Consider the following 20,120-nt stretch of genomic DNA (forward strand, 5'->3'; position numbering starts at 1 on the left):
ATAACAAAACGTGGAAGATTTTTCTTTTTAAAGGCCATTTTTAATATTTTTGTCAGCTCATGTGATAATAAATCATTTTTTGTTCTAATTTTTTTTCCCTTACATCACAGCCAAAACTCTTCTTGCACTTCAAGAATATGAAACTCTTGAAGTCTCTTTTGGCTCCACTTTTCTATTTTGACAAAACCCATTTTTTACGCCATATTTTTTACAATTCACCCGACTCGGTTTTAATGGTTTTACAAGATTAGGTCAGTGGTTGGACCTTCTTTTTGCTGTTGTTTTTTCCCCCTCTCTCCTTACCATTGTTGAAATAACTCTGTCATGCAGTGCTTGTTGCGGTTTTCTGCACTTTTGTGCATTTTTGTTTTTGTTTTTTTTTGGTTTTTGGTCACTGCAACATTTTTTGGGGGCGAAACTTAAGAGGGTGAAACAAAGATTGGGGGGGTTCTCTATAATTTTGACCTTATTTCTTTTATCCCATGGTGTTCCTCCAGTTCCTAGTGGGCCACCTCGTAAAGTCGAGGTGGAGGCTGTCAACTCTTCATCAATTAAAGTGATTTGGCGCTCACCGGTGCCCACCAAGCAGCACGGTCAGATCCGAGGATACCAGGTGCACTATGTCAGGATGGTTAATGGGGAGCCCACGGGACAGCCAGTCATCAAGGACATCCTGATTGATGATGCTCAGGTACAACAACACCCACCATCAACGCAACCAGACACACAACCTGCCGCCTCATTCCTCAGACATGTAGTACTGCTTTGTCTCATTCACCTCCTCACCTTCAAATGGGTAATGGCAATACCCTTTACTGTGTGCAAAAGTCTTGAGTCTTCTCTCATTTTGCTACAATTTGCTTCCAATAAGTGTTTGCACTTAGAACTCTAGCTTCTTGGAAGCTGAGTGTAAAGAAATCAGGGATGATGTAAAGCTTTTGCATTAACAAAAGGACTTGTTGGCATTTTATCATATTACTACTACAGACTGTATTTTGTTGGGATTTTATGTGACATCTAACACAAGCTAGTGCATAATTGTGAAGTGTCAGGAAAATGAAGCATGGTTGTATGAAGTAGTTGCCCTACCTCTGACCAGAGTTTCTTCTTCCACTGTGGGCAGCAGCGTTTCCTGCCTAAGGCCTCCACAGAACAACTGGCTTCATATGATGATGAAGCTCCACACAGATAGAATAGACATTACCTTTATTGTCCCTCAGTGGGGAAATTCAGATATACCAGCAGGAAAGTGACAGGCAAGTCGAAAGTACTCTCATTAAGTCACTTCTGCAGGCAATTGGTTGCACTGCATTTTATTTTGTGGTGTCAATGTAAAGATGACAAAATGGAAATCTATCCCACACCTTTGCGGATCTTTTTGTTAAAAAATTTGAAAACCACAAGTACTTCTTTTTACTTTTCACAATGATGGAGCACTTTGTGTCAGCCTATCACTTAAGATCCCAATAAAATCTCCTAATTAATAAATACTTTTGCCAGGCAGTGAGTGAGATTATTGTTAAACTTCACAGATCTTAGTTCAGTTGACAAACAAAGCACTTGTCTGTAGACATTCATGTGTTCGCTTATCGTTCACTTTTGCTACAAATATTCTTACCAACAAACATTTGGTGCTTATGGTTACAGATTAAATGGGTGTTAATACTTTCTTTGCACTGTTGTACCTTTGCTCACTTGTTGTCTCTGTCCTGTCCGCTCTTCGACATCACACAGTGGGACTATGATGATACAACTGAACATGTGAGTTGCTACGATACACTTTATTATTATTTATTACATTCACACAGCAGGAAAATGCTACCCATAAACTGCTTTTTCAAGGCAGTCTGAACAACCCATTTCCAATCTTTTCACCCATAAAAATCCAATTTGTGCCACTTCCATATTTGGCACTATATCAGATACATGTACAGAAGTTTTCAAAGTCTGGAGTCTGAACAGTCATCTAGCATTTTACCAAACTTTTACGTCGTTGACATGAGACATGGATTATAACTCTGCACCAGTAAATTTGGAAGTAAACCTTGGCTGAAGCAAGTAGTGCCGACACTTGTCTTTCTTTTGTCTTAACTTCCTTTGTCTTATGCTTTTGTGACAATACTGTCGGCTCCCATTGCTCAGCAATTTTAAAATCAATCCATAGACGGCGGCATCCATTGTTACTTCTGTAAACAGTTTGCCGCTATGTGACATCTACATTCTTCTTCTGCACATGCAGGTCGGTTTGGGGTCGTACATTTTTCACACAAAAGCCTGATTGCATTCGCATTTATTTAGCAGTATGAATGACAACTCAAAAACCATCAGACTTTAGCAAAAAATTAGAATTGAGGATCAAGACCTGTTGTGTGAACGTAACCCAAGACTGCTTAAACTGATACCTAACCAAATATTATGAATTAGATTTACTTAAATAAAGTTCAGTTGTAATAGGATTTTCATGAATTGTAGTCATGTTTATGCTTTAGCTAAAACGGTAGCTGACAGAGAGGTTACAAAGGATATGAAGGATCTCTGCTCACCTATGGGTACGGAGATGAACTCTGTTTAAGGTGCAGAGTTCAGCACCTCAAACTCTTGCATGTTTTCAGGAAATGATCATCACTGAGCTGCAGGCCGAAACCACGTACTCAGTCACAGTGGCAGCCTACACAACAAAGGGTGACGGTGCACGCAGCAAACCCAAACTGATCACCACCACTGGCGCAGGTAATCCAATCATCACTGATAAAGATGAACACTTTAAGTCAGTCTCTTTCCATCTTCTGTGACAGTGTAAGGCTATGAGCAATTCAAATAATAGAAACAGAAGTAGTCTTCTTTTGTCATCGATTAGGCACGGCGTTCTAATGGCATTTTCACAAAAGAAAATATGTGACATTATCCAACTACTTTTAACCCTCTGCTGTAGCATTTGAACGAGTGCCACCTTTAAATTTTCAACCAGTTTTCTTCTCTCTATCAGATTGGATTTGTTGTAGACAGAAGTATTATATTTCATCTTCCTTGTATGTGGAAAAAAGTGCGGTAGCCTACTACACCCCTGTTGACCAGCAGTGCGGTAGCATTTAGGAGAGTAGCAGCACTGCAAATAGGTAAACAAACAAATAAAAGCAAACTGAAGTCAATGAGAGCCTTACCACATTAATAAGAGACACTGATTGGATGTGATTATAATTCAGCTTTACAATGTACATGCTGTGAACAAGTTTATGGGTAGAACAACAGGGTTTAACTTTAACCCAAGGCAATCTAGGGATATAAGACAAACATCTGCATCAGCAAAATCCTTTTCCTTCTTAATAGACTTTATAGTGACTCTACATAAGTTATAAACTGCCATTGCGACAGTTTATTACCATTGGTTATTGGTTAAGTGTTATTGCGAAGAATCCCAGCTTTTATTTTCAAAATGGGTGTGTCAGTCTCCCACTCTCAGACCTTGGTAGACCACAGTAAAAATGCTCATCAAAACCTGCCAGAATAATGAAAGGAAAATTAGTCTTGAGAAAAACATTCTGGGTCTCCTAGTCGGAATGCATCTCGACACAGAAACGTTAAGATATATTGAAATTTTTATTTTTTTAAAACCCTTGAATAACCTTGATAGCGGCCCATGCTCTGATGAATGAAGAAAACACCATCCTTTATATTTCTAAAAACCTTTTCTCTATTCCCACCAATAGTTCCTGAGAAACCTCGCCTCACTGTCAGTACAACAAACATGGGAACAGCTCTTCTCCAGTGGTACCCCCCAGCAGTAATCCACGGCCCCCTGCAGGGCTACCGCCTTCGCTTTGGCCGCAAAGATGTTGACCCACTGACTGTTATCGAGTTCCCTGAGCGAGAGAACCACTACACCACCAAAGAGATCCACAAGGGAGCCTCGTACACATTCCGCCTTTCAGCGCGCAACAAGGTGGGCTTTGGGGAGGAGACAGTCAAAGAGGTCATCACAAACGAAGAAGTACCGAGTGGTTACCCACAAAACATTAAAGCAGAGGGAGCCAGCACCTCCACAGTTCAGGTCAGCTGGCAGCCTGTTCTCCTGGCAGAGCGAAATGGTCAAATAGTGAAATATGCTCTGCAGTACAAAGACATCAACAGCCCGCGGAGTCCATCAGAACTCTTCATCACTGCCCCGGAATCAACCGTCCTGCTGGATGGGCTCAGGGCAGACACTACTTATGATATTAAAATGTGTGCCTTCACCAGCAAGGGCTCTGGTCCCTATAGCCCAAGTGTCCAATTCAGAACACAGCCTGTGGATCAAGGTAGGACCAGACACTGAACTTCTTAGCCCCTTTTTCCTCTTAAAATCAACCTTTTCCTGCTCAGACCTGTTCAGCAACAACTTCCATCCTAATGTCTCAAAATGCTAAAGCTGACTCAACCAGAAGACTCTGGTATTAACATATTCCCCTATCATTAGTTTTTTTGTTATCCTATAATTTAAGACCTCCCATGGAGTAAGTATGTGTGTCTCTTTTTGTTTTGTCAGTTAAGTAAAGGTCAGTCATTACTGTATAAACGTGGTGTTGGTAAGAAGGTAAGAGGACAGTTTTCAGTTCAACATAGTACTGGTTTCAACCTGGTTTTGAAGGAGACTTTTCCAGGTAAGCACTAGTGTGCGGGGTCAAAGGAAGACAGACAGAAAGGCTGTTTTGTGTCTAAATCATCTGCTCCCCCTTTCTTTTAGCAGTGTTTGCAAAAAATTTCCACGTGAGAGCTGCTATGAAGTCGTCAGTGTTGCTGACGTGGGAAATTCCAGACACCTACAACCCCGCACAACCTTTTACTGTGAGTGTTCGCTTACCTTACACACGGCATATAACCCCAACAAATGAACAACGCACAACACATTCCTACAACATCTAAATGAAACTTTTCTTTCTCCCCACACAGATCCTCTATGATAATGGGCAGAGTGTGGAGGTGGATGGAAAGCTAACACAGAAGCTTATCACGGGTCTTCAACCAGAGACACAGTACTCCTTCCTGTTGACCAACCGTGGGAACAGCGCTGGAGGGCTTCAGCATCGCGTGTCCACCATGACGGCTCCAGACGTCCTTCGCACCAAGCCCTACATGATTGGCAAAACAAATTCAGACGGGATGGTGACCGTAGAGCTCCCGTCAGTCCAAACTTCTGAAAGAGTAAGGTGAGCTGGAGTGATGCCAGTTTGGAGTGATATGTATCTATATTTTAAGGTACTGTGTTTGCTAGCTACAGTAAGGAGGTTTACTTGCAACTTGCTGATAACCACGAGAGTTACCTGGTTTGATAAAATAAAAATACCACTGGAAATATTTCCAATCAGACAATGTTTTCCTTCTTTTAGTCAACTAAAACACAGTTTGCAGCCACACAGATGCCAGACAATATCCCAAGTAGTTTCTCTGGCATCTAAAAAAAAATTGAAATCACAGGTTAAGTGGTTTCAAGAAGACTTTGCCTTGTTTGAAATCATAAATTTTAAACAACGTTGGTACACCTTAGTTAGTAAGGGTCTTCCCTTACTAACCAATTATGCACAATACCTTGTCAGTAATGATGTATTTTCCCCTTAATTATTTTCATTCCTCCCTGCTTTTGAGACTAATATCCTCTTCACCTCAATCATTACATACTAAAGCAGGCCGACTCATTTGAGTGCACTCCCCTAAGCCCAGTAAAGTCTCTTACAGACTTTCAACAAAGCCCAGGATTGTCAGAAGGCTAGAGAGCACATTACATTGCACATGATGGCTTCAAACTCATCTTTTATATTATTATTTTTTGGATGCTGCTGGTTGCACTTGGCCCACTGGCTTTCATAATACCACTTAAGCTAATACGCTTTGTATTAGCCTGCTACACTGCCATTCTGGCTAATGTTAGCTGGCAAAATCACCAGAAAATCTCAAGTTTGGCAGTTTTGTTGCCACCTTGATGATGGGATGAGAATGCTTTAATTGTGTATCTTTTTTGACTTAATCCACTGGGGACCTGAGTAAGAAGTGATCCCACTGGCAAAGTACTCTGAGCATGCTAAGCCACACACAGAAACAGAAATGAGTGATTACACATCACATTTCTCCTTTAACAAAAACTCTTTTTCTGTGTATTTTCCAGGGGTTACTATATTGTGGTCGTACCTCTGAAGAAGCAACGCACTGGGAAGTTTTACAGTCCCTGGGACAGTCCAGATGAGATGAATCTGGAAGAGGTACGTTCTAGATCGTCTTGTGGCACTGAATTGAAGGAAATTTTTAAAATACTGGCACACTTCACATTCTGTTTGCAGTATTCTGTCAAGACTCACTTCATAACTCAGTCTGCAAAGTTGTGTGCGACTAGCACATATTTAATTTCTCAAAGCAGGAAAAAGTAAGTCGAGACAGGTAAGAGGACAGGAGAGACAGGCGATGAGTCTTTCTGATTGACGCAAATAGCTCCAGAGAGCACTGTTCATATGGAAATGAGAACATGAAGTAGCCATCAATTGGACTGCAAACTGCCATCCCATCTCCACCTTCTCCTCCTCCTCTTTGTATTTGCAGTAATTACCTGAAGAGCTGCATCAGGCCTTAGCGGCTCTTCGCGTTTCAGGAAAAACTAGCACACAAGCCACTTGACGTTTATATTTAGAACTACATGAACAAAGTTGGGTAATTTTGAAGCATCAAGATGTGCAGCAGTGTTGACTAAATGATGGCTTTTATAAATCAAAGTTTGAATCTCACGTGTTAAAAATATCAAATTTATGAGCATTATTTTTTTAAGCGTACTTTTCATTTGTTTTCAGACTTGAATCACAAAGAAGTTATATTCCATGTCTGAAGAGGGAAAAAATTGCATAAGGCAGCTGAACACATTTGTGAAAGTGGCCAAAGAATAAAGATATTTCAAATGGTACAGTGTATAACATAACCAATACCTTGCAGACCTAAGAAAATGACTCACTACCCAGTGATTTATGAACCCTCTGTGGTGAGTTATGTCTGCTGTTGACTCGCAATAGTGGCCGATAAGTGCTTGTGACGAAAACTGCAATTCAGAATCTATAATTTTGGCAACATTTAAGTTAGATTGTTTTAATTTTTGCTCCAGTTCTGACTCTGAAGCCGTCAACACCCTCGTTCCAATGAACGATGGTTTCACCAGAACACCAAGTCTATGTTCACACACAGGTGTCACTTCAAGCTAATGCTACACATGATGAATAGACATTAACACAACAGTAGATCATTTATTTGGCTCAAAAAAAAGAAAAAAAAAACCTGTAAATTAATTTAGTTTGAAGAGCTGAGTTAATTATAATTGAAGCCAAAGCATTTGCATAATGTTAGAAGAAAATTGTTTACAAACAAGACTCTTATTGGTGGGCCTCAATTTACTTTTGCAAAGCTTTGAGAATCTTTAGGGAAAGTAAATGTTCTCTCTCGATTAATTTCTGTGTTGCCTTCAGAAGGTATTTTTTGTTGATAAATGAATCTGTCCTTTGTTTAAAATAAAAGACAGTTGCTCTCTGAAGTTATGTCATCAATCAACATTTGGTGGCACCTTTTGATTTTAGAGTGCCACAGCTCCAAATGTTTCTTTTGTACACATTTTAAAGTTACTTAATCATTTTGTAAGGCAACTAAGCTTTTGGATTCTTAACCAAAAGCTTGGTTAAGAATCATACGTTTAATTGCTTTTATCCAGTTTCTGGATTGAACTGTGATGTCATTTGCCCTTTTTTAACTACAGTACGAAAAGATTGGTCCCTTTCGCTGCACAGCTATTTCAGAGTCTGGCAAAGGCAGTTACACTTCTGATGTTTATTTTATTGGTATGAACATCTCATTATATCATATGTACAGATGGATAAAAGAATACACAAGGGGTCTCATCCTGCAACACCGTTACGGCTCATGCCCAGAGGCCTGTGTCTGTAGCCTTGACCGATGGCCCCAAAAGTCACCCTCTCCGTCAGAATTTATTTGTTTGTCAATATTGGCACTCACCTTTTCACAACTTTTCCCAAGGGCAGCTAGATTTAGCCGTGTTGACAGGAGAGATGATTGAAGACATTATCGGGCAGCACCAACACCCCCGCAGCCAAAACAAAGCACACAACGGCCGAGGACACACACTCTGTAATGTGAATGGCAGCCACACACACACACGCGCACACCCCACCATTCACACAAGCTGGATATATGCATTCAGACAGAGAAATGGCTAACCAGGCTCCATTAGCATAATTATCATCCATGCTTTGTAACAGGAAATTTGAATTTGACGACACCGGCTTGCATGAAGGGCATTGTTTTCCTTTCAGCCTCGTAGGATCGTTATCACTTGTGGCTGGGAAAGAAAGGTGGTGGAACAATTTACCCAAATAACAGTTATGGAGTAAAAAAGGATCGGCGCGATGTCAAAACCCACAAATTCAAAGTCTGAAGCCACTTTGTTTGCTGCATTAGTAACTTTTCTTCTTTTTATTTGTGTTAGATTAATTTTCTGCAGAAAATGAGTGGAAAATAAATTACAGTACACTTATCAAACGCTGCTAAGTTTTCCCCAGATTTTACTTGTCGATACATTTAAGCAGAAACAAGCTTTTGATTGTATCAACAGAGCGATGTAAGTTTTGAATTAATTCAGTCTGTTCCTCACTGTTTGAAGCTGCTGGATAATCCTCAGCTGCTTTAAATGACGGAAATTCACGCAATCTTTTAATCTCTCAATCTTTTGTCGTCAAATAAAATAAAAGCAGATGAAATAAGAAAAAAGCTATTGATCTTTCTTCTCATGTTCTGCCTTTTTTGCAATCAGCATTTTCAGCTCAGCAATCAAAAGAGATTGTCAGATTCAGTGAGTGCTGGGTTTGTTTTTGTGTGCGTGCGGCTGGAATGTGTCCCGTGTTATCGGCTGTTCTTTTTTTTCTTTTTTCACTAAAGCTACTGAAGGAGATAAACCGAACGAGCAGAGCCCTTCGCTTCCAGAGGCACGCCGAGCCCAAAGCCTACATTGCTGCGCACTTCAAAGACCTGCCCAAAGAGTTCACCCTGGGAGATGGCAAGATCTACGACGACTTTGAAAACAAACAACTCCAGAACGGCCAGGAGTACATCTTCTTCGTGCTCGCCGTGCTGGAGATGTCTGAAAACGTAGGTTTGCTTCTCCAACTGTGTTTCAGTTTTGTCCTTTATATTCAAATAACGGTATTCTATAGACAAAGAAATGTAAATAGTTTCACATTGTCCCTGTACCACCCCAAATCTTGATGTAATTTGTTGGAATTTTAATAGTCCAACAAAAAGTATTATGTCGTTGTATCAACACAACAGACAAGTCAGGGATAAGGAGCTGGTTATAAGAAAATACCCAAAGTTTTGAGCATCTCATAGAACTGTCACAATTGCGTACTGACAAACACCTAAGCTATGCTATGCTATGCAAGGGGGCCATTAATCAGAAGAAAAGGCTCATGTTAACTTTGGATCAGCTGAGAAGGAGGAACTGTTAGCCAGAAGAAAACCGCTGTTGAAAGAGTGTCAACTTAAAAAGCTGAGTAGGATACACAGCAGACACACAAAGTACAGAAGGTGCTCTGGTTAGATGAGACCTAAACAAAAACCCTTTGAACTTCATGCTAACCCCTAATGTGTGAAAAAAGCTAATGCTGCACATCACACTGAACTCCATCATTATGCTGTGGGAATGCTCCTTATCAACAAGGAAATTCTCAAATATTCTCTACCTTGTTTGCGTTGCTGAATCATTTAAGATCTCGTGAACATACATTTAAGTTTATGGTTGGGGGGAAAAAAAAGTTGAAAGGTTGGATGTGAATACTTTTTCAAGGCACTGTGATCTTAAAGCTCAAGTTCTCTCCCTGATTTTTTATTTAGTTATAAAAACTGTTAAGAAAGGGTCAAATCCACTTCACCTCGGCCAAACGTCTCAGTCTGCCTCTGGTCGTGTGTTACTCTGAGGACTTGTGCAGCTTTTCCATGAAAACTTAAAGCAGCAGTGGGAACTGGTCCAAAGAGCTGACCCTGGACGCTTTAGGGAGAGAAACCCCCTGAAGACCTTCGCCGATCGCAGGAACACCTCGATAACAGAGCTCCTCTTTAATTGCATCCTACGTGTGGTCCACCTTATCTCCGCTGCTGCAGCCAGTGTGTCGGTGTGTGTGTGTGTGGGTGTGTGCGTGTGTGTGTGTGTGTGTGTCGGTGCAGACGAAAGAGCAGAAAGCAGCATGATTAGGCAGCTGCAGGCAAGATGATGGATTTGATGAGCTCCAGGGTTTACAGCTCTACCTCGTACTCTCTTCACTAACCCCGAGTTCAGGTAGATAATGACAGACAGACGCAAATCTCTAATTTGCCCACTAACACATACATTTTCTTCCCTGGAGACCATCTTTTTATCTCTGGTTTGAATATGAAATGGTTCAATCAGCTCTTTCCTTGAGAAGAAAGATACTCAGATAATTGCAGTTGGTCAAACAGCAGCTGTGCAAAAAATTACTCAAGAGAAGACTTTGAATTTGCCTTACTGAACTGCACTGCAAATGGATGCGATAGATAGGAAACACGTGGAGCAAAAGATCAGACGGGTATTAAAACAGCAAAAACTTCACCTGCTTTCTTCTTAATCCAGACCAAAGTTTTGATTTTTCCTTCTCAGATCATGTATGCCACCAGCCCGTACTCCGACCCAGTTGTTTCAGCAGACCTCAATCCCCAGCCAATCATGGACGAGGAGGAAGGTCTTATCTGGGTGGTGGGGCCCGTGCTGGCAGTTGTCTTCATCATATGCATCGTCATCGCCATCCTTCTTTATAAAAGGTGAGGAAATTGCAGCACATTAGAAACTCACAACAATCTGTCACAGATAGAAACGCTTAGCGTGTTCTGCATCACAGAGCCTCTACCATGCTTAACAGGGAGGTGCATGAGGTGCTTTTCTTGTGTCTTCAACATTTGTTTCAAACAAGAACCCCCCAGAGTGTTTGTTGTTAAAAAGCACAGTTTCAATCTTATCTGACCAAAGAGCAAAATTTATTTCATTATAAAAACTTTTAAAATAAAAAACTCAGATTCTTAAAATGTATTTCAAACACTATTATTTATGTTGTGTCTTTTTGTTGTTGTTTTTTCTTTTCGGGGTGGGGGGGTCACTACATCAAATCGTGAATTTTTCTCCCATCCATTTAAAATTTAAACTATCAGCCATTTTACTGCTTTCATTAGCTTCTATGTCTCCTTAATTCTGGGTTATAAAGAATAATGAAAATAAAGGAAAGGTGTGGTAAAGTAAAGTTGTAGGAACCCTGTTGTTTACATTAGCAGTTGTGGGAGGGAGTTGGCTTGGCTTGCCGTCTAATGGTTGTTATGGAAACCTGTTTAATCCTAATGCCTCTTTTCTGCTGAGCAGTACGGCTTTGGTTGGTGCGGTTCAGTACCCTGTTTTATGGTCTGGTGTATTGAGGAGAGCATTTTTGGCAGAGTTGTTGTCACTGCCAAAAAGTGGCAGTGACCTACCTAGTGGAAAGATAAAGTTGGATCCTCATCCAGCCTCGTCAGTCACAGTTCTAGTTTTTTTAATTATAGCTCTTACTGTAAATTTGACCAGGTTTTAGCAAGCAGCTATTTTCTTGCAGCCATTTCCTGACTAATAAAGATTAACACCCGTCCGGTTTTCTAAAAATTCCTTGTTCTCCTCTTGTTCCCACTTTGAAGAGTTTAGAAAAAATAGGATACTATGTCACATCATATTTGTTCACCGGGGAATCAAAAGTGAATCCATGAGGTAATAAACTCCTAGACACTGATCAATTTACTAGAATAATATAGTTTAGAAAATAGAAGAATATTGTTTTGTGAGGTTTGACGATAATGAGGTTTGTTTTTTGTCAGCTGGTCCTACTGCAGTATAATAATTATCTTAAGGCATTTTTACATCTTCACCAGGGTGGCTAATAATTATAAAAAATTCTATTTGAGTGGCAACAATGTAGTGCTGGATAAACTGAAACATTGAAACGAATTCCAGTGTTCAGATGTAGAAAATGTGATTTTTACCTTTAAGCCTGAGGCGCATCGATCCTTGGACTAAGTGTGACCTTCCTTCTCAGTAATTCACATTAATTCTAACATGAGTAATTCCAAACATGCATCTGCCCGAACTGTCAAGCCATCAAAGCTCAGGCGCCCACAGTCCTTCAAACAGACACGTCTGCTGACTGAAAGTTAATCACACGCCTCCCTCCACACTCAGGAACTCTCTTTAAACTGTAGCAAACACTGCTGTAATGCTCTTCCCACTGAATGAAAATATCCCTCCCCCCCTTTTTTTCTTTTAACTGGAACCCCCTAGTGATATTCTGAGCCCGTAATGTCACTGCTCATCAGTCAAGCGTAGGAGGGAAGAGCTTTGACTATCTGCTGCCTGTCACTGCATGTGTGTGAAGCTTTCAGAAGGACCCCGGGGTGTGGGCTCACTTCCCAGCCATCCTAACCTCCCCCCCTCCTCTCCCCACACCTTTCACCGCTACCCATCCAACTGGGGAACCTGAGCTACAGATCCTCATTTTTGACCTTATGCTCCCTTCTCCTGTGTCCTCCTGTTCCGCCAGGACACGCACAGCCTTTAAACATGCACCTGCACACCCCTACACTCCTGCGTCGTTCACTTCTTCGTCCGTCTCCTCTAGCCTTCTACATAACCAGCAGTTCATTCAGTCAAATATCTACGCCTAAGCATATTTTTATGGGAGCCCTCAAGCTACAACTTGTGGAGAGTAATTTTTTTCTTAACATAGCAACAGCACGGTATGTCTAATAAAAATCAGTTATAATTAGTCCTTTGCCATATTCTACTTTTCTGGATTGTCACTAGCATCAAAATGAACAAAAAAAAGTACATATTTCTCTATATTAAAACTAGAAAACATGTTTCATTTTTTTCAACTTATAAAACCCCCACTGAGATTCTTTTTTTTATTATGATTTATTTTCTTTAGCATCTATAAAAGTCTAGTAGATTTAAACATTGATTACTAGACTAGCTTTTGACAGGCAAGGGGACATTTAGCACTTGAACTAGGTGATATTTCTCTTGAAGATCAATATTTATGGGGTAGAGTGCAACTTTCATGCAACAACACAACAAAATTGTGGTGAGATCTGATGAGCCTGGACATAAAAGTAAATTGTACACCTCCAAATACAATCATGGCAATAAGACTGATGGATTTTGTTTCAAATGAAAAAAGAAATACCCACCACAAGCGCATGCCCCATCACACACATTTCATTAAACTCAATGATCCCACATGTTCTTTCATATAAAATACCAAATGCATGAATCTTTAGTGTGCATCGTTTCTGAGTTTTATAAATGCATAAAACAGTGGAGTACAGGAACAGACAGACATGCCAATTAGCAGTTAAGAGATGACTTTTATGCTTGAACAAGAAGCAATCATCTGAAACTGCTTGAAATAGCTGAGATACATTGTACGAATCTTGGCTGCACCTGGGAATCTGTAGTGTTTGAAACAAAGAACCTCAAGGCTGCATAATTGAGCATAATCCTCCGAAGTGAAGCATCACTAATCTTGCACACAAAGCAAAAAAAGTCAGGCGAGATGGATTCGTTTTTCCCTTGCTGCTTTTGATTTAGTTTCTGGAAGTCTCAGTAATATTAAAACTTAAAGGTCTCATTCCCTAATGTTGTTTTGCCATTTCTTTCTTTCTTTGCTGACCAATGGAGCAGCAAACCAGACAGGTAAGAGTACCAAAGAAATGAACAAAAAAAAGCAACCTAGAACGTCTTGGTCAGTTCTGTTCTTTTGCATGTCGCTAATGAACACATCTTTCCCTTGCAAGAGAGGCATGTTGCACATGTAAGAGCGTTTTGTTGTTGTTGTTGTTTTTTAAACATAAACAGGAAAACACTCATAACTGGGCATTGGCAGGGATGAGATTATCACTGTACGGTTTTGAGAAAAAACAGTTTTATGTTGTTTACACAAACATTTAAATCATAAAGGTGGAATGTCATCTTAAATACTTGCATGTAAAAGAGGACAGCAACAGTTATTTATACTACTGCTAAGATAATTCAGTATTATGAAAATTATTACAAGAAGAATCTTAGCCATGATATTTATTGGTTACTGTGGTACTAATAGGTAGACTTATGTTGGCAGGTTTATTACACAGGCTATCTGCTCCAGCAGGGCCTTCAGTCAACTGCTTAACAGACATGTACTTTGCCAACTGTAGTTTCAAAACATTGTTAGATTAATACAAATGTTAGATGCTACTTATTTAGTTTTGGCACCATGACTGTTAGTTTTTTAAAACCAGAAATATTTAAACTAAGGTAAATTTGACTTTCTTGTCATTGAGGGAAGAATGTTGGAGCCTTCATTGAGTGAGCTGGCCAGCAGTGTGCAGGCAACAACTGGTGAATTGGGACATTGCTGCAATATTCAGTACTTGGAAGAACTGGAGAAATGTCTGTTGCTCTGACAGTTTCCGTTGCATAAAAAGATGGCGGAAGACTGTTTGAATGGTTTGATGCTATTTTTAACCTGAACATTTTAAAACCCTGGAGCGTCTTTATACCAGTATCTGGTCTATACTTACACCAAAGATCCCTTTGAACTCAGATGTGTTATTTAACATTCCACATGTGACCTTTGGTACAACAGTCTTGATTTGTCCCTCATTTCTTTATAAACCACTTCTAGGACTTTTGAGTTTTCTTGTCAACTTGTCTTTAGAAATAATTCTTTATCCCTTTGAAGGTTTGTTTTTTTAGTTCTGTTCAGATGTTAGCAGGTTTTATTATTAGGATTTTAGGAGAACTTTTTAATTTTTCTTTCTTCTTTGCTAAACTACTTTAGTCTGACCTATTAATTAAGACAAGTAGAGGCTAATGTGGTGATGACATGTAATATAATTTGTCAAGAAAATCTTTTTTGGACAGTTGGTACATCATTTGTTGCAGTTTCTTTCGTCAAATATGAAAAACATACCATTGAAAACCCGGAAAGACAATGACACTTGAACATCCTCAAAAGGATTCACAAACTGAAAACAATTGTTGCAGTAGCTCATATGGTTGATTATGCTTAGTGTACAGTGGTCATAGTTGTGCACTTGTTAGCATTCTTGCCTTGTAGCTGAAAGGTTGTATCTCGATGCACTTCGCCTCTTAGCGAGGGGGGATCTAAGGCTTGTGATTTGTGCATCAAGTTGTTTAATCAGAATATAGTTTTAATTGGGGGCTCTTCCAGGATTCTTATATTTAATTTGTGATGACATCAGAAACAATGCTAAAAACTGGATATTAAAGGATTTAATATCAATTTAAAAACTGCAATGACAAAAAGCAAAGAGAGACTTTTATAGAATCTGATAGAGCAGGAAAGTTAATAACATAAACTAAAATAAATCTGGTCTCATTTTAAACATAAGACCAGATTTAGAGAAGCAAGGAAAGCGGAAAAGATAAGATAATAACTTGGGTTTTTTAAATACACTCTTAAAGCTTAAATGCAAGAGTTTCCCTGAATCGACATTAAAACATTATGCCTAAGCACAAAAAGAATAATCCTCAAAGAGCTGTTAGCTGAAAACCTATACAGTAGATCAACTAAAGGAAGATGATTTTTTGTAATTATTGTCTTTATCTGCTGTTACTTTTTTTTAAATGACATACTTTTGTACTCCTTGTCCACTTTCTTTGTTTTAAAGCAAATTACAGATTTTATGCTGAAAATGAATGAGAAAGTTGAAGTTCAAATAAAGACTAGTGAAGTTCTTCAGAAAGCTTACCGAAGTATTAAAGACTACTTTAAATGATTAAAAATAAAGCATGCTATGCAGGCTATGCAGAAGAAATAAGGACTGGTTTTGCACCATGCTATGTTATATAATTAAGCGTATGTACATTAACAAACTCTGGTTTCAGTATAATGCATATAAATCCTGGCCCCAACAAAGCTTCCAATTTTCTTAAAAGCTGAATGCATGACCTGACACTATCACTGAAACGTGAACATTAAGCTTCACTAAGGCTGGAATTAACCAGCTAGAAGCTATTGTACTGCAAGCCATTATACAATGAAGAGATGTTACTCAGACTATCCCCTGTAGTCCTGCATGCCGAGACAATGTAGTCCTGTCAGCTCCTTAATTACATATTTCCCCTCATTATTCATGGGACAACAAGGTGCATTTTGCGGTTATACAACAATAGAGGGAAAAAAAAGCATCTGTTTTCTTGGCTGAGATAATTTGAATTTGTTTTATATCCTGCAGAAAAAGAGCAGAAACCGAAGCCAGAAAAGGCAGCCTTCCAAACAGCAAAGAAATGCCTCTTCATCATCCCACTGATCCGGTTGAGCTCCGGCGTCTTAACTTCCAGACACCTGGTAAGTATTCCAGATCAAGCGTTGTGTGAAAAAAAAAAAACAATTGAATGTGCATCTTGGAAAAATGGTCTGAATGACACAGATTGCTTTCTTCGAGGGAACAAAACCAAATATTCCTCTTCATCACCCTTCCTTGGTAAGATTGACACTGAACAAGGGAGCGTTTTGTACAAGAGGCCGTGGACAGGTGCTCTGAACAGACAGAGGGGGTCAATACTGACATCGGTCTCTCTGGAGACGCCTCGCTGTGGAAAATCTGGAGGCAGGAATGCAGGCTCGACTCTTCAGTGGCATATGTCATCCCTGTCTGCATCTGGGTTGCACAGGTCATTACAGCTTGTCATGCTCACCCAGAATAGCACAGACCTGCATTGCAGGAGGCGAGCGAAATATGAAATTAATCACAGTTGTGTGAAAACCACGAGCTGGCGAGAGGATGACGAAACCCGTGTTTTTGCGGCTTCGAAGTCCTTCACATTTTGAAGGCATTCGCATTTTGTCACATTCCAATCATGCTGAGATTTTATCTGATAAGCCAACACACAAAATAATACAAGATTGATTTCAAATTATTTTCCTACATAAGTTTTAAAAGTGTGACATCAATTTGTATTCATTCCGCTTTACTCTGATACCCGTAAATAAAATCCAGTGCAACAAGCTGCACTTAGAAGTCACCAAGCTAGCAACGAGAGTCCACCTGTGTTTAACTGATTCTTGAGCAGGGATGGAGATTTGCCTTCCAGCAGGACAATACAGCAGCCAGAGCTATAATGGAACATTTTAGGTAAAAGCATTTTCTCCTGTTAGAAAAACCCAGTCATAAATCTTAAAAGATCATTTTTTGGCAAGATCAGCATTTTGATGTTAACAGGCATTCTCCAGCCAGTCTGACTGCTCAAAAAAGAATGTCTGCAAATGTGCAAAATTGACAGCATATCCTAAAAAGTTGCAGCTTTAATGACATTGACACATGCTCCTACAAACCAATGATTTTAAAACCCATTTCACACGTCACTCTACTTCATAATTCCGTACTATTTTCTGCTGGTTTATCAAATGACATCCCAATTACAAATGTGGAGTTGCTATGTGACAAAATGTGAAAACTTTGGCAAGACGCTGCATTACCAGGAAAGGAGATGCATATTTTTACTGTCTCAAGGGCCAAAAGTGGCACATTTTAATACAGTTTGACTTTCTTTGGATCTGACTGCTTAAGAGCGGGTGTTCAGACGCTGTCAATATAGTTGTAATATGAAACACGTACTTTTCAGGTCAGCTAGCCCGAAAGGGGGATAAATTATCCCGGCAGGCTCATTTGTGCATATTCAAAAAAGCTCCGTCGGGATTTTAGGGCCATTACAGATCATTCCATCCAAGCAGAGAAGTATTTTTACCTCAGCCTGGAACTGATTTCAACCATCCTTCCACTATTTTTCTCACCTCTCAAGCCCATCATATTTTTTTACTTAGAGCCAGTATCTTGGCTCTCTGAAGCTACAGAAAGAACCAAATATTTTTCTTCTCACCACAGGACCACTTTCCTCTGAAGCACTTCTACATAAGAACACCTCTCTCTGCACTTCCCCTCCTTTTCACCTCTTCACCCCTCTCATTGGACATTTTCATCCTAAGGATGCTTGATGTCTGAACGATGGCATGTCAGGAAAGGCACTCTCGTTGTTGCACCTCAACCCCCCCAATCCCTTTAGTAAAAATGGATTTTGAGTGGTGGACTGCAATAAAGGCAGTCCTTGCAGTCGTTCGAAGGGATGTATAAGTGGGTGTGAAAACGTTGCAGCTTCCATTTGCTAATGCCCACTTGTGCCAGAAACCAGAATGAAACGTAGTGTCGCATAGAGCGCCAGGCGCCCAGCTTGGCAAAATAGCACATCCTCTCTTCGGTCATAGCCACAGTGAAACACGTTGCTTTGGCGAACATCTATTCCTGGACCTATTTTATACAACCTTACTATAAGTTATTTATACATTGTAATTCTGCTTCGTGAAATCAAATCCATCTGAGCTGCCACAGCACATCAAGTCTGTTAAGTTAGTTTTAAATTATTGCAAACTGGAGATGGCCCACTCAAGATTATTTTATCCTAGTCATTTGACGTAACTTGTCACGTAATACTACATTAAACCCAGTAGAACCATTGTATGTGTATGTTTGAGATCTAACTTTCTAATACAACTTGCTCATCAGCAACGTTCTGGATTCTGCATTGTTCTTTGATGGCATGTGTTTTTTTTGTACCAACTGGGTTTTCTAATCCAACACTATGGCGGGCTTAAAAAGTTTCAACTAAAATAAGTATAAATTCTTCTGTTTCAGTACATCTGACGTGACACATACAACCCTAATAAGCTCTTACTTCCTCTGATGATGATCCACTTGCTTTAGCGCTAGGCTAACAATAGCATTTCTTGATAATTAAGTTTGTAATATATCTTATTGGAGTTCCAGTATTTATTTATTGAAAAGAAACTTACTTGAAACATTGTCTGACTTAAATTTATTGCTTTGTTTTAAAAATTATAGACGCTAATGATCAGAACTTCTTCTGCTCTTTGTATAACCCTCCCACAACGACAAAGACAGATGCCTGGGTCAGAACTGGTTTCATGAGACCATATGCTTAAACACACATATAAATATCATTCTAAAGGGAAAAAATACTTAGTCTTGTAGGGGAAATACACATTTGTTACATGTTACAAGAAAATAACATGCATTGTGTAAAATGCAATTTTCCATGCTGCACACATGAAAAGTTCGCTGTCAGTTTTGAGTATTGACCATGCAAAACACGGCCTCCATTCTTGCAGGCTAAGATTATAAATTGATGGCATCAGAATTTCAGGTCAGTCAGACAAACCTTCTTTTGATAACACAAGTCATTTACAAAGGACTGGTGGCTTGATCAGTGCATCTCTACCAGTTATTCTTCAGAACTGTCCCACCAGATAAAATTGAAATGAGAATTTTCTCTAATATTTATTGTCTGTAATAAAACATATTTATAGTTGGGATTAATCCTTGTATATATAGTCTCTGTTCAGTAAACTAAACAAATTATCAGATCATTCATTCTATCTCTTCCCTGTGAAATTAGCACAGTGGCATCGCAATACTTTGTATGTTACTAATACCCCATATAGAATAGACAAAATCAGTTATTTCTTATCCCTTTTCTACCTTTTTTTTTAACTAAAAACAGTCATCACATTGCTGTGACGTCTATAATAAAGTTAATTTCACCCACATTTCCTCCACAGGTTCAGGTGCGCCCAGTCACCCCAGTAACCTCCATTTGTCAAGTTAGTTGTTCTCGATTATGCTTTTGACATAACCCATAATCGTTTTCTTTAGCCTCAGTTCTTTCCTCCTTTTGTTCCTGCTAAGTTTGTATCCACATCCGCATCTAATTCATCTCGCGTTTAACACCATGTCATCTCAGGAGGCAGAGTTTGAAATGACATCACTCAAAGCAGATGTCAGCAGCCTAACATTCAACATGTGACGTTTGTGTGTTTTGGGGATGTTTGTGTCCGTGCACACGCTGTCATTGCTAACTACCCACTGCGTCGTTCTGCGTGAATAACGTTTTTCTCTCTCCGTAGGGAGTGGGGGCTAAAGTGTGCTCGATGGCCTCTCATTGG

General features: G+C 39.6%; 1 protein-coding gene across 33 annotated transcripts in view; it reads left to right on the forward strand.

Moving 5' to 3' along the window:
- Positions 1 to 20,120, forward strand: part of ptprd (protein tyrosine phosphatase, receptor type D) — a 463,922-nt gene that overhangs the window by 417,105 nt on the left and 26,697 nt on the right. For 14 of the 33 annotated variants that reach the window (XM_023346243.1, XM_023346230.1, XM_023346239.1 and 11 more), the window contains 11 exons: positions 498 to 691; positions 1,735 to 1,761; positions 2,613 to 2,730; positions 3,708 to 4,295; positions 4,721 to 4,821; positions 4,927 to 5,183; positions 6,137 to 6,230; positions 8,953 to 9,162; positions 10,688 to 10,848; positions 13,781 to 13,792; positions 16,339 to 16,451. In XM_023346243.1, the coding sequence (XP_023202011.1) occupies positions 498 to 691; positions 1,735 to 1,761; positions 2,613 to 2,730; positions 3,708 to 4,295; positions 4,721 to 4,821; positions 4,927 to 5,183; positions 6,137 to 6,230; positions 8,953 to 9,162; positions 10,688 to 10,848; positions 13,781 to 13,792; positions 16,339 to 16,451 (1,875 nt within the window). The remainder of the gene's footprint in view (positions 1 to 497; positions 692 to 1,734; positions 1,762 to 2,612; positions 2,731 to 3,707; positions 4,296 to 4,720; positions 4,822 to 4,926; positions 5,184 to 6,136; positions 6,231 to 8,952; positions 9,163 to 10,687; positions 10,849 to 13,780; positions 13,793 to 16,338; positions 16,452 to 20,120) is intronic. The other 19 variants (XM_023346252.1, XM_023346255.1, XM_023346259.1 and 16 more) reach the window with 7 other exon arrangements.

This window comes from Xiphophorus maculatus, chromosome 14 (assembly GCF_002775205.1).
Source record: "Xiphophorus maculatus strain JP 163 A chromosome 14, X_maculatus-5.0-male, whole genome shotgun sequence".
NCBI classification, from domain to species: domain Eukaryota; kingdom Metazoa; phylum Chordata; class Actinopteri; order Cyprinodontiformes; family Poeciliidae; genus Xiphophorus; species Xiphophorus maculatus.